The following is a 14,231-nucleotide window of genomic DNA, read 5'->3' as shown; positions in this document are numbered from 1 at the left end:
TGTAGACCAGGCTGGCCTCGAACTCAGAAATCCGCCTGCCTCTGCCTCCCGAGTGCTGGGATTAAAGGCGTGCGCCACCACGCCCGGCAATAAATAAATCTTTAAAAAATTCTAACATACATACACACACATACTGTCACACACACTCTCACACACAAAGATGAATTTAAAAGCAAAACAAAATAAAACCAAAATAACCAACCAAAACAAAGCAAACCTGCCTGCTGTGCGAGCCTCACACTGCTGGGGTCTTGAAACCCTCTTTCTTACTGTTCCTACCGCTTCGGTTTGTAGGTAGAAGAGCCGCAGTGTAAAAGGTTGCGTCTCAGCGAGCTGATTGACTGCGACAGTGCCGACGCTTCCTCCGACCGGTCCGCTTCCTTCATCTGTGAGTTGTCACTGTGTTTTTCAATTCACTCACTTAGGAAACGGTTAAGGGGAAAGAGTCACCATCTGTTTACAGTCCGTGGACATTCAGATTCCACCTAACAATGTCCTTTCTCTTGTATCATCACCAGTTCCATGGGCTCTATGACTTGATTTGGAGTTATTTCCTAGCTTTAACCCCCCCCCCCCCCCCCCCCCCGCCCCCTATTCCCCCCCCCCCCACTCCCACAGGGTTTCTCTGTGTAGCTCTGGCTGTCTTGGGACTTACTCTATATGTAGACTAGACTGACCTCGAACTCACAGAGATCCACCTGCCCCTGCCTCTGCCGCTCAAGTGGTGGGATTAAAGATGTGAGCCACCACCGCCCGGAGGTATTGGAGGTATTTATTGTTCTTCCCTGCCCTCGTGTGTGTCTGTGTGTGTGTGTGTGTTTGTCTGTCTCTCTGTATGTGTTTGTCTCTCTGTATGTGTGTGTGTCTGTCTCTGTCTGTCTGTCTGTCTGTCTGTGTGTGTCTGTCTGTCTCTGTATGTGTATGTGTCTGTCTCTCTGTATGTGTGTGTGTGTCTGTCACGTGCTTGCAGGTGTCACTCTCCCCATTTCCCGAGAGTCAGAGAAAGCAGGGCAGGGGGTAGTTATCAATAAATAAGGTTTTGTTTTTTGTACTTCACATTTTTACCTACAACTTTTTTTTTCTTTTTTCTTTTTGGTTTTTTGAGACAGGGTTTCTCTGTAGAGCCCTGGCTGTCCTGGAACTCACTTTGTAGACCAGACTGTCCTCGAACTTAGAAATCCTCCTGCCTCTGCCTCCCAAGTGCTGGAATTAAAGGCGTGCGCCATCGAGTCTGGCTTTTTTTTCTTTTTTTTTTAAAGATTTCTTTTTTCTTTTTTGTTTTGTTTTGTTTTTTGTTTTTCTGAGACAGGGTTTCTCTGTGTAGCCCTGGCTGTCCTGGAATTCACTCTGTAGACCAGGCTGGCCTCGAACACAGAAATCCTCCTGCCTCTGCCTCCCAAGTGCTGGAATTAAAGGCGTGCGCCATCGAGTCTGGCTTTTTTTTCTTTTTTTTTTAAAGATTTCTTTTTTCTTTTTTGTTTTGTTTTGTTTTTTGTTTTTCTGAGACAGGGTTTCTCTGTGTAGCCCTGGCTGTCCTGGAATTCACTCTGTAGACCAGGCTGGCCTCGAACACAGAAATCCTCCTGCCTCTGCCTCCCGAGTGCTGGGATTAAAGGCGTGCGCCACCACTGCCCGGCTAAAGATTTCTTTATTTATTATGTGTGAGTACACTGTAGCTGTCTTCAGACACCCCAGAAGAAGGCATGAGATCTCATTATGGATGGTTGTGAGCCACCATGTGGTTGCTGGGATCTGAACTCAGGACCTTCAGAGGAGCAGTCAGTGCTCTTAACCGCTGAGCCATCTCTCCAGCCCTATCTGTGATTTCTTTCAGAAAGTGATAATCACTTCATGATTCGTTCCTTTTTTAGTCTACTGTTTTCATTATGCATTCATTCACTCACTGTGAGCTTGCGTGCTGCGGTGATCATGTGGCGGTCGGAGGTCAGCTATGTGAGTCTGTTTTCCCCTTCAGCCGTGTCATTGCTGGGGACCAAACTCAGGTTTTCAGCCTTGACTTCAGGCAGCTTCACACACTGGGACATCTTGATAGCCCTCAGTAATTTTTTTTTTTTTTTTGATTTTTCGAGACAGGGTTTCTCTGTGTAGCCCTGGCTGTCCTGGAACTCACTCTGTAGACCAGGCTGGCCTCGAACTCAGAAATCCGCCTGCCTCTGCCTCCCGAGTGCTGGGATTAAAGGCGTGCGCCACCACGCCCGGCTCGTAATTTTTTTTTTAATTTATGAATATCTGTGAGTATATGTCACATGCTTGGGGCTACCCACAGAGGACGGAAGAAAGTGCTGGGTGCCCTGGGATTGGAATTTGCAATGACTGGGGAGTTGAAAATGAACTTGTGTTCTGTGCAGGAGCAGAGCAGGTGGTCTCACTTCCTGGGCCACATTCCAGTCCCTCACGCTTGCTTTTTTTAAGTCTGTTATTATTTGATGGACTGGGGTTTGAACCTAGGGTATTTTATGTCTCTAGCCCTTTAAACGATTTTTGACTAAGTCATCCAGGCTGGCCTTGGGTTTTCAGTCTTCCCTTGATTCTCCTGTTAACAGGAATTAAAGGCTTCTGTCTTCAGTTCCAGCTCTGATTTCTGACACTTATAATTTGAAGCCTCTATAATTATTGCATATGGCTTTCCTTATTCATTGATGTGAGTGAGTTTTTAGAGCCTTGAAGATAATGGGTGTGTGGTATATATATACGTATATATATGTCTGTGTGTGTATACATATATATGTATATATATATGCACACACACAGATATATATATATATTAGGTTTTTTCTTTTTTTTTTTTAGTTTTTTTTATGTGGATGTTTTTTCTGCACGTATGTCTGTGGACTGCGTTGGATCCCCTGAAGCTGAAGTTACAGACAGTTATAGGCCACTGTGTATCTTGTGGGACTCAAACCTGGGTCCTCTGGAAGAGCAACACGTACTCTTAACTGCTGAGCCCTCTCTCCAGCCTTCCTATTTTTTTTTTTCCTTGACAATTAGTTTTGGAAGTGAAATAAATCAGAAATGATTTGCTTGTAAACACTGCCTGTTTCTAGGCTCCCCCGAACATTTCACCTTCAGGATTACTGACCACAAACTGGGTCAAGAGCCTGGTGATTGCTGTAGAGGATCAGCTTCTCTAGCCTCTGTCTGAGTGTACCCATGATCCTCTGCTCCCTTTCAGGTGCAAGGCAGAGTGTCTGGAAATCCTGTCCAGTTTGGACTTGAATGTTTGTGAGGTCCCTGGGGGCTAAAGTAATTAGGGACTCAGGGTGAACCACAGTGTGTGGCACTTGTGTCCGGTGTCTGAGGCCATGGGTTCGATCCCTGTCATGGCATAAGGAGCTGAGGGTCTAATCCAGTGCCTCAATAAACACCCTACCACGTGAGCTGCATCCCTAGCCCATATAGTTTTAAACATATATGTTAGTGATCCACTCATTGTGGAGCCTTCCTCATAGCATCCCTGGAAGCCCGATGAGCTCTGCTCACTGAGCTGCTTTCTATGGGGGGTGATAACGTGCCCTCTGTATGTTGTAATGGGGCGAATCCGCTGTGGTAGAAGATGCGTGCGTATGTGCGTGGCTTGGAGTTCAGAGGTTGCCTCTGAGTGTACTGAGAGCTGCCAGTTTGTCCACAAAATCATCTTCATTTTGTGTCTCCTGTTTTTCTCTTTCTGTCTATTCTTTATCTACCATGATGCTACCACTAAATAAGAAGCCGTTTTCAACTTAAGTCTTTGGAGGGTTGTGTTTGTCGTGTTTTAAGGGAAAGTCATGGCTTGCTTTCGTTTTTAGGCTCTGCTTTCCAGGATCAGGCCTTGAGGCTGGGAGTTCCTGTGGGGGTGCTATCTGCCAAAGTGTTTGCTCACAGTGTGCAGCAGGTCTGCGTGGAGCCCAGCCACCCCGTGCTGCTCAGCCCGGAACAAAGTGTGAGAAGCCGGCCCCTTAAATACGACCTGTCCGTTTTAGCTGTTTGGGAAAATAAGATGTTCCTTTAATATTGTTTTTAGATAATTTACATTTAAAAAAAAAACCAGATCATATCTCTCTTTAGAAGAAGCTGTCTTCCTTACTAGTGAATGCCCGGCATTTGTTGGCACAAAATATGGTCTCCCGTCTCACCTTCTGTCAGGAATTATGGAAAGCACAGGTGAATATGAAGATCTTTTTTTTTTTTTTTTTTTTTTTTACAATTTATATATTCATTTTATGTATATATGAGTACACTGTAGCTGTACAGATGGTTGTGAGCTTTCATGTGGTTGCTGGGAATTGGACTCAGGACCTCTGTTCGCCCCGGCCCAGAGTGTAGAAAGGATTGGGAATGACGTCACTGGAGACTCCTGTGAGGTCAGAGCTGTCACAGACTGCAGAGGGAAAGCCATGCAGAACAGAAAGGGACATGAATGCTGTGTGACCTGAGTCCTTTAGACACTTTCTCTGGGCAGATGAGCATACCCTGGGCCGGACACTCTGTAGGACAAAGCCCACGTCGAGATAACCGCTGTTGTGCTTTTCAGAACTCTTTGTTGCTGGAAGCTGTGTGGCGTCTTCACAGGCACGGCGTCGTGAGCCTACAGGAGCTACTGCAGAGGTACCCCGCTCACTCTTCACCACTTACCATCGCGCCGCCTTTCTCTGTTCCATAGCTGTGTTTCTAAGCTGTCTCTAAACGCTGTTTGTTTGTTTATTGTGGGGTGGGGGGTGCGTGTGCCGTGGCTCACGTGAGGAGCTCAGAAGAGGGCCGAGTTTTCCCCTTCCTCTGTGTGGGTTCTGGGGTCGAGTCTGCTGGTAAGAGCCTTTATCTGCTAAGCCGGCTTGCCTGACTGGCTTGTCCTTTTTGTTATGAGAACATTTAGTGGTATTAAAGTATACTTGTGCATGTTTTCTTTGTACATGTCTCATGATGATGATTTTAATACGTATATGTAAATGTACATGCTTTGTATGGGTGTAGTCTGTACATAAGTTATACACATGCTTGTATATACATAGTCTGTACATAAATTACACACATGCTCGTATGTACATGGGTACATACATGCTAGTAGAAGCCTAAGGCCAGTATTGTGTGTCTTTCACAATCTTTCTCCACTTACCTTTTGACACAGGGTTTCACTGAAGTAGGAGCTTGCCGATATGGCTAGACTTGCTAGCCAGCAAGCCCAGGGATCTTGTGTGTGTCTCGCTAGCCCTGGGCACAGGGAACAGTTCCCTGACTGAGCTGCGCCCTCAGCCCGTCATGATGATTACTTTTTAAAATGTGGGGAAATAAACCTGGCATGGTGGTACATGCCTATAATCCCAGCACTCGGGAGGCAGAGGCAGGTGGATCTCTGAGTTCAAGGCCAGCCTGGTCTACAGAGTGAGTTCCAGGACAGCCAGGGCTACATAGAGAAACCCTGTCTCGAAAAACCAAAAAATAATGTGGGGAAAAAGAGACAAGAAAGAATTTTGCAGGGCAGAGGAAGGTAGGTGGATTTCTGTGAGTTCAAGGCTAGCCTCCACTACGTGGTGAGTTTTAGGCTAGCCAGGGCTACATAGTGTTACTGTTTCAAAACAAAATAAAAACCAAAGCTGAAGAAAGAGGGACTTGGGTGTAGAGTATTGGCGCTGAGAGCATGAAGCCCGAGCTCAGTCCCCAGCATTTCACGAAGCAGCACCGTAGCTCAGTCCTCTAAGCCCAGATGTCGGGGGAGGGCAGAGAGAATCACAAGTTCAAGGTCTGGGCTGGAGAGTTGCTCAGGTTAGAAGCACTTGTTGCACTTGCAGAGGACCTAGGTTTGGTTTCCAACACCCACTGTAGTTCCTTGCATTCGTAACTCCAGGTCCAGGGGATCTTACTTCTGTAGGCAGTGCATGCGTGTGGTATACAAACATACTCCTGCACAAAGAAGGGTTCTTTAAAATCAGATTTAAAGATAAATATAAAGTCACTAAAAAGCAAACAAATGACTTAAAGGTACTCTCGGTTACATACCGAGATCAAAGACCCACCCGAGGCTCCATAAGACTCTGACTCAAAACAAAACAAAAAGTCAACTAAAAAAAGAGAGGGCCGGGCGTGGTGTCGCACACCTTTATTCCCAGCACTCAGGAGGCAGAGGCAGGCAGATTTCTGAGTTCGAGGCCAGCCTGGTCTACAGAGTGAGTTCCAGCACAGCCAGGGCTACACAGAGAAACCCTGTCTTGAACCCCCCACCCCCCCAAAAAAAAGAGAGAGAGATGCTCAGGTAAACATGGCTGATAAAATGTACGTAGCTGTATTTATTCTTTTCTGAAGTCACCTCAGGAGTCAGACTGTTAATTTGTGTGAGGATACAAATGTACCATCGCACTTGTGTGCAAGTCAGAGGACAACATGTGGGATACGGTGGCTCCCTGGGATGGGACTCAGGTTGTCAGGCATGGTGGCAAGTGTCTTTACATTATTAGTCAGCCCAGAGAGAAACTTTTATAACAAGGCGTTACCTGATAAAATGGAATAGTACACAAGATAGCAAAAAAATAAAAAAATTGGAAGAAGGGAAGCAGGTGGACCGGCAGTAAGAGATTTAGCAGATTATGCTGTGCCAGCGGTGTGGATGAAGATGACCAACCGTGAGGACAACCAACCATGAAGATATACAACCAACAAGACAACCATCCATCAAGCTAACCAACTGTGAAGATATCCAACCATCAAGATAGCCAACTGTGAGGACAACCAGCCATGAAGACAACCAACCATGAAGATAATCAACCGGTCTATTTTATTTATTCATAAAGGCTCAAGAATTGGGAGTGTTCATACCTCAGGAGGTTGGATGAAAAAGAGTACAAGGCCTTACATGACGTGTCTGGGACCTCCTGCCTGTCTGGTCCATCAGAAGGCTGGCAGTCTGAGCTTTTCTGAGGTCTAGCTTGAGACATCAAGCATAGTTGAAAATGCCATCTTGAAACCAGGTCATGCTGCGACACCAGTTCCCATAAGAATTTTTTTTAAGTTGAATTTTTTCCTTAAACCCTACCCACAAAAGGCTTGAGTGAATCAAAGAAATAAAAATAGAGGTATAAAAAGACAAGAGAAAATACTGGGCAGAGGTGGCACACGCCTTCAATCTCAGTACTCAAGACAGAGGCAGGCAGGCGTTCTCTGAGTTCGAGGCCAGCCTGGTCTACAGAACAAGTTCCAGGACACCCAAGGCTACACAGATAAACCTTGTCTCCAAAAACAAAAGAGGAAATCCCAGACAGTTGTTTTTAAGATCTTAAAGGAGGAAGACCTATTTATAATAAAGCTCAGAGGCTAGAAATGATCAATAAACTTAATTGCACACAGAGCACATCTCCTAATACATACACACCAGGACATCGGAGTCTGCCACACAATAGTGGACGGAATTAAAGGTGAAAAGCACGCTTTGATAATAATTGGTAGACTTGTGGATTCCTCTTGGTACTGGATAGTTAGTTAGATCAGCAGTTATGACAGCTCGTGCCTTCAGTGTCAGCACCCAGGAGGCAGAGGCAGGAATTTCTGTGAGTAGAGTACCAGGCTAGCCAGGGTTATATAGTGAAACCTCAGCTTAAGAAAAATTTAATAGAGCCATAGGTTACCTGAACATGGCAAAACACTAACTGGTCACCCTAGGATACTCGGCCAGGGAGAGCTCACGTGAGCACATGAACAGAGGTTTGGAGATGTAGGTCACGTGGCAGAGTACTTGTCTACCATGCCCAAAGCCCTAGATGCAGTTCCTAGTGCCACCAGATGTAGTGGCATACACCTCTAATCTTGGTACTGCGGGTTGGAAGCAGAAAGCTCAGGCATTTGAGGCCAGCCTCGGTTATGTAGTTAGTGTGTGTATGTAGTCTGGGCTGTCTAAGGCCCTCTTTCAAAAAGAAGGGGAGGGCTGGTGAGATGGCTCAGGGAGTAAGAGCACTGACTGCTCTTCCAAAGGTCCTGAGTTCAAATCCCAGCAACCACATGGTGGCTTACAACCACCCGTGATGAGATCTGACGCCCTCTTCTGCTGTGTCTGAAGACAGCTACAGTGTACTTACATATAATAATAAATTATTATTATTATTATTATTATTATAAATCTTTGGGCAAGCAGAGTTGACTGGAGCGAGCAGAAGTCCTAAAAATTCAATTCCCAACAACCACATGAAGGCTCACAAACCATCTGTACACCTAGAGTGTACTCACATACATAGAATAAATAAATAAGCTTTTAAAAACAAAAACAAAGGGAACCAAAACAAAACAGGATTTCTGAAACAGCAGAAAGTATAGGTCATAAAAGAAGTTGGAATAAGCTTTAAAGAGTTGAAATAATTCAAAATAGGCTCTCTGCCCCCACACAGGTTTTTGTTGCTTTTTTTTTTTTTTTAGTGGCGGAGCAGTGGGTTGGCAGTGGCTTACACAGAACCCATGAGCGATCACTTTAGTATCACTATATTAGATTTACTTACTTGTTCTACGTCTGTGTGTGTGTACCTGCGTGTATGCTTGTATACCGGATGCATAGACATACGTACAGGAAGAGGCCAGAAAAGAAAAGGGCCTGATCTTGGATCTGGAACTGGAGCTGGCATGTGGGTGTCTGGACTCAAACTGGGTCCTCTGCGAGAGTGGCAAGTGCTTTAATCTTGGAGCCATCTCTATCACTAAACGTTCTTAAAGGGTTTCACTATCTAACCCTGGCTATCCTGGAACTAGAGTAGACTGGCCATGAGCTCACGGAGAGCCACTTGCCTCTGCCTCCCCTGTGCTGGGACTAAAGGCATGTGCTACCACACCCAGTTCATTAGTAAACTTGTTTTTTTTTTAAAAAAGATCTATTTATTTGCTATGTATAGAGTTCTGCCTGCATGTACACCTGCACACCAGAAGAGGGCGTCAGATCCCATTACAGATGGTTGTGAGCCACCATCTGGATGCTGGGAATTGAACTCAGGACCTCTGGAAGAGTAGTCAGTGCTCTTAACCTCTGAGCCATCTCCTCCAGCCCTCTCGTTGGTACACTTTTAAAAATGATGTGATGGTTTTTCTCTTGCATTAGCAGCAGCCATGCAGGTGCTTGAGACAGGATTTGGCAGCTGCTATCTTGTTCTTGCTAGCCAGTGCTTCCTACTTAAGTGACTATTGCAATAAATAACAAATGAATGAAATTGTGAAGGTGGTGGGATGGGGAATCCAGCCTCTGTTCTTCTTGTCCCCAGCCATCCTGACTCGGAAGCCATGGCCATGTGGCTCTTCAGGAACCTACGCTCTCTGTGTGAGCAGATAGGCGCATCCTGCCCATCCCCAGATACTACGGAAGCCATGCTCTCTGGTATGTTCATAGCAGACAGGTTCCTGGGGACAATTATTCCTTCTGATACTGGAAAAGAGAGCAGTCTCTCCAATCCTGTGGATCTAGTGTGAAATGAGCTAACCAGGTCAGTCATGGGCCTCTTTTTTTTGTTTTTTGGTTTTTTGTTTTTTTTAAGATTTATTTTTATTTCATGTATGTGAAGTACACTGTTGCTGTCTTCACACACACCAGAAGAGGGCATCGGATCCCATGACAGATGGTTGTGAGCCACCATGTGGTTGCTGAGATTTGAACTCGGGACCTCTGGAAGAGCAGTCTGTGCTCCTAACCACTGAGCCATCCCTCCAGCTCCCCTCTTGTCTTCTTGACTGGTTGGAATCCTCGTGAGGAGTGTTTGTGGCGGGGTTGGGTTTTCTTCACTGGGTTGCTGAGGTTGAAGCTGATGTGGGCAGTTTAGCAAGATGCCAGTCTCAAAGCAAAAGGAAGCATAAAGTAGAAATAAAATCTTAGACCTCTTTTCCATAAACTTGACTCTTTAAGTAGCTGGATAAACGCTTGTGTCTCAGTCAGGCGGGCCGTGGCAGGCGTGGGGGTTCACTGAGGGCTAGGTGCCCTTCGCATGAACAGTTCTGCAGTCTGCACACGTGTACTCCCTGGAGCTAGGTCAGCACGAGCCACTGCTGTTTGGAGACCCTAATGCATATAAATTACTTTGAATATTTTATCTTTCAGGTCTTGTGCAACTGTTAATTTCAAGGGGGTTTCAGGGAAGCTCAGACCCAAGAAGACTTGTAGAGCCCGAAAGGCTGCCCCAGGTAGGGAGGGGAGGCAAAGGCTGGAGGAGGACTGGGCTTTGAGACAACCTCATGCAGGAAAGGATGATCTTGAAGTTTCTTTTTGTCTCTCTGTGTAGCCCTGGCTGTCCTGGAACTCACTCTGTAGACCAGGCTGGCCTCGAACTCAGAGATCCGCCTGCCTCTGCCTCCCTAGTGCTGGGATTAACGACCTGTGCCTCCATGCATGGCTTGACCTTGACTTTCTATTCTTGAGTCCGCCTCCCAAGTGCATTGGGAGCATAGCTCTGCATTAACTACCACTCCCACTTGTATGATGTGTAAAGTTGATCTGCCTATATGCCTGCCTACATTTGCCCCTCTTCCCCTCTCTCTCTCTCTCTCACACACACACACACATACACACACACACACATCAGAACTTACATGGATTTATTAAGAAGTGAGAAAGAGCTCCCAAGAGTGAGACCATTTCTTCTTTTGCCTCAGCATAGCAAGGCATCCTCCTGTGTACTGCCAGTCAGCGTGTGACTGCTTGAGAACTAATTACTGAGTGGATCTGTGTTCCGTCAACAGGTTGCCACTGATGTACTGCAGAGAATGCTGGCTTGTAAGTTGCTCACTGTGAACCTCCGGATATAAGCGACTCCTTCCCTTACTACCAGTTCTAGCAGATTCGTGTGTGTGTGTGTGTGTGTGTATGTGTATGCATGCATGCATATATCTCCGTGCACAGAGGCCAGACAATGGTGTTGCTTCCCCTGTAAATAGAGTTATAGACAGTTATAAGCTATCAGGCAGGTGCTGGGAATTGAACCTGGGTCGTCTGAAGAGTGCCCTGGCTGTCCTGGAACTTTCTCTGTAGACCAGGCTGGCCTTGAACTCAGAGATCTGCCTGCCTCAGCCTCCCGAGTGATGGGATTAAGGACAGAGGTAGAACACTAAGCTTGCACATTCATTCCATCGCTAGCCCCACAGAATGTCTAGAGTGATGAAGTGTCACCAGCTCAGTACAGCATTCACAGTCCTGCGAGCTGTCCCTAGCTTTACAGCTCACAGATCCCAGTGCTCTGACAGGGCTTAGATGTCTTCTTGGCAGACCTGGTGGATCTCCAGAGGCCTGTGACAGACATTGGCCTTCTGTCTGATAGTGCTTGGGGTGACACAGGACAGGGACCCCCACGGAGCTGATCTTGTTTTTCCACCCTATGTTTTGTCATCAGTTTCACTTGATACCCTGGAGGCTGATCCACAGACGACTTTGGATTGCCAGGCAGTGAGTGGCTGGTACGTCTTCGAGGCCTGCTGTTCGTGTGAAAGACGGTCTTACTTCGCTATGAAGCATGGCGTCTTAAACACTTGGGTGGTAGCAGTAACCAGCTAGGTACTCCCTACTGGTTGGAGACCTCGGGGAAGATTGTTGCTAAAGCCCAGGGGGTCTCTCCAGCCTTTTCTGAGGTGGGGCAAGAAATCTCTTTCTTATTGTAGAATCCTGTTCAGCCTCCAGATTTCTAGGATGTGGGACCCTAAAGGTCCTTCAGCCCCACTTTTCTGTCCCGCGTGTGTGACCTCCCTCCCACGTGTCTGTCTTCAGCTGTGGTATGCAGCTCCAGCCTTCCTAGTGTGTCTAATCTCCTGCCTGCTTCTGGACTCTTGACATCCTAAGAGGGCTCACTTCTCTCTTGATGAAACCACATGTCCTATGATTCATTTGACACGTGTGGCTTCATGGCCTGGTTGAGAAAGTGATTTCCTGGCTTGCAGGATGGTGAGCCCCATTGGTTCTTAGACAGGATCCAGGCTATGAACAGTGCTTTCCCTCTTGGACACCCCTCATGTCATTTGCAGGATTCCTATCTACTCCGGACATACATGCTGTGGTATGGTAACAGAGGATTCTCTGAAGAGCTTCTTCAGTCACACGCTAACTCAGATTCTGACTCACAAGCCCGTGCTGAAAGGTAGGCCTCCGTGCCATGGCCACTGTCTGCTCATTTTGGGGTCTCTTCCCCTATACCTATGGTGGAACTCTCACAGAGATATCAGTGACCCTTGGGTGGGCTTGTGGCTCTGTCCTCCGCAGTCTCCTGAGCGCTGAGACCTGGGGGTGAAATGGAATGCTTTAAGGCCCTTGAGATCGTGACACCAACTCAGGGTCTGGCATCCTGTCCTCTGGAACCCACATCCCTCTGATTCAGAGGAATGACCTCAGTTAACAAAAGGAAATGGTTGTGTCAACAGTGTTGAACAAATTAAAACAGTTGACATAGAAACTTAAAAAACAGGGTATTTTGGATGGTTGGTTGCTTGGTTGGTTGGGTTGTTTGTTTGTTTGTTTTAAAATAAACGCTGACTTGAAGTTTTTGTTTTTCCTCCCCAGTGTCTGATGCCATTGAAATGCAGAAAGAGTGGAGCTTTGCTAAAACACATCATCTGCTCACGGATCTGTACTGCAGGGTGAGTGTGGGGTTGGTCCACTCCATGCAGCAGGACTTCACGGGTAAGACTGGATCAGTGGCTCCCATGGACACTGCATGTGTGAGAAGGTTCCAGAGTCTCCAGCAAGAGACTGTACTCACCAGGACGGTAGTTCAGGATCGGGAGATGGAACTTGTCATTGGGCAGAGCCTTTTCCTTCTCAGAACAAGAATTCTTCCAGCCACTGCTGACCACTGCAGAGAGGAGAAATATGGCGGCCACTGTTGAGGCTCCTCATGAAGTCTGCACTTCTCTGGTGTTGGAGTGGAGGGGCTAGACAGAGCGGAAGAGCTGGCACCTGGCTGGCAATGGTATACTGGGATTTTGAAAGGAGCTGGGACTGTTATTCCAGGTTTTGGTGACCCTGGGTCCAGAGGAGTCAGTTGGCCGTTTGCAGGAAGTCCTGGAGATGCAGGAGGTTAACTGGCAACATGTACTCTCCTGTGTGTCTACCCTGGTCGTCTGCTTTCCCGAGGCACGGCAGCTGGTTAAAGGTACGTGTTCATGGGAGCCCTGTCACACTTGTGATTTGCATGCAAATGTGAGTCTTGTCCCACACTGTAGAGGCTGAGCGAGCACATGACTGGAGCCTGTCACTCACTAAGAACTTAATAGAACCCTGTGTGCATGTGTGTCACACTGTATGAGTGCTCCTTCTGTGTGACCGAGGCAGCTTATGTCCAGCATGAGGTGGCTGTTGCAGTGTGAGGAGAGCCCAGCAAAGATACTCAGTCACCAGTAAAGCTCTCGTTATGTGAGTGACCTGCCCTCGCCTGCTTCTGACTGTGTCCTAATCTCACAGGTTGGGTAGCTTCTTTGATGGCCCGGGCCTTTGAGAGCTACCACCTAGACAGCATGGTCACTGCGTTCCTGATTGTGCGCCAGGCTACTCTGGAGGGCCCCTATGTATTCCCGTCCTATGCAGATTGGTTCAAGGTGAGTTACCGGGGAAGCAGGTTATCTGACAAACTGAGAGCTTTGGTTTCGGGGTGGAGGGAACTGCGGGTAACGGAGGTGAGTGTGGCAAGCTTGGCCGAGGCAGATCCTCGCTCATGCATGTTTCCAGAAGCTGTCTACTATGCTCTGCACACAACCCAGCTCTGCGTCCTCAGCAGTCGCCTGTTGGGTGGAATCTCCTTTACTGGAACCTTCCTAAGATAGGAGACCGTTCAGCAAGAGTAGGACCAGTAGCGCCTTCTTTGTGTCAGACACACTGCTTGCTTTTTCCTGAAGGTTCTGAGGTGTGCGCCTCGTCCTTACATGGACCCTACTTACATGTCCATCTTCTGCTTTTGGCTGCAACCTGTGTTTTTGTCTGCGCAGTGCTGCTGAGCCTGAGAGTCCTCAGACTCACCTTGCAAAGGGCTTTGAAAGTACAGATCTCAGGTCACCCCAGGAGTGTTGAGTCTGTGCTCCTAAGGTGAAGTCTGCAGGGAAATCCTTGGTCAGCTCGTGTGGATACAGGTTTAGACCGGTGTGAGTGTGTGTGTGTGTGTGTGTGTGTGTGTGAGTGTGTGTACGCACGTGTGCGCACATGTGCATGCACTATGGGTTCCAGGAATCACTCAGGATGTGAGATTTGCAACACTTTGAGCTGCTAAGACATCTTGCCTGTTTGGATTTTTTTTTTTTTTTTTTTTTTT

The 14,231-nt window shown here is 47.1% G+C and overlaps 1 protein-coding gene across 1 annotated transcript in view; it reads left to right on the top strand.

Moving 5' to 3' along the window:
- Positions 1–14,231, top strand: part of Fanca (FA complementation group A) — a 52,566-nt gene that overhangs the window by 2,019 nt on the left and 36,316 nt on the right. The window contains exons 3-14 of the mRNA XM_021170569.2: positions 295–388; positions 3,807–3,940; positions 4,066–4,161; positions 4,532–4,605; positions 9,222–9,334; positions 10,049–10,131; positions 10,687–10,720; positions 11,334–11,397; positions 11,959–12,071; positions 12,491–12,567; positions 12,941–13,082; positions 13,391–13,524. Of these exons, the coding sequence (XP_021026228.1) occupies positions 295–388; positions 3,807–3,940; positions 4,066–4,161; positions 4,532–4,605; positions 9,222–9,334; positions 10,049–10,131; positions 10,687–10,720; positions 11,334–11,397; positions 11,959–12,071; positions 12,491–12,567; positions 12,941–13,082; positions 13,391–13,524 (1,158 nt within the window). The remainder of the gene's footprint in view (positions 1–294; positions 389–3,806; positions 3,941–4,065; positions 4,162–4,531; positions 4,606–9,221; positions 9,335–10,048; positions 10,132–10,686; positions 10,721–11,333; positions 11,398–11,958; positions 12,072–12,490; positions 12,568–12,940; positions 13,083–13,390; positions 13,525–14,231) is intronic.

The sequence above is a fragment of the Mus caroli genome, chromosome 8 (assembly GCF_900094665.2).
Source record: "Mus caroli chromosome 8, CAROLI_EIJ_v1.1, whole genome shotgun sequence".
Lineage (NCBI taxonomy): Eukaryota > Metazoa > Chordata > Mammalia > Rodentia > Muridae > Mus > Mus caroli.
The sequence above is the reverse complement of the archived record's forward strand: the minus strand, read 5'-3'. Positions and strand labels throughout refer to the sequence as shown.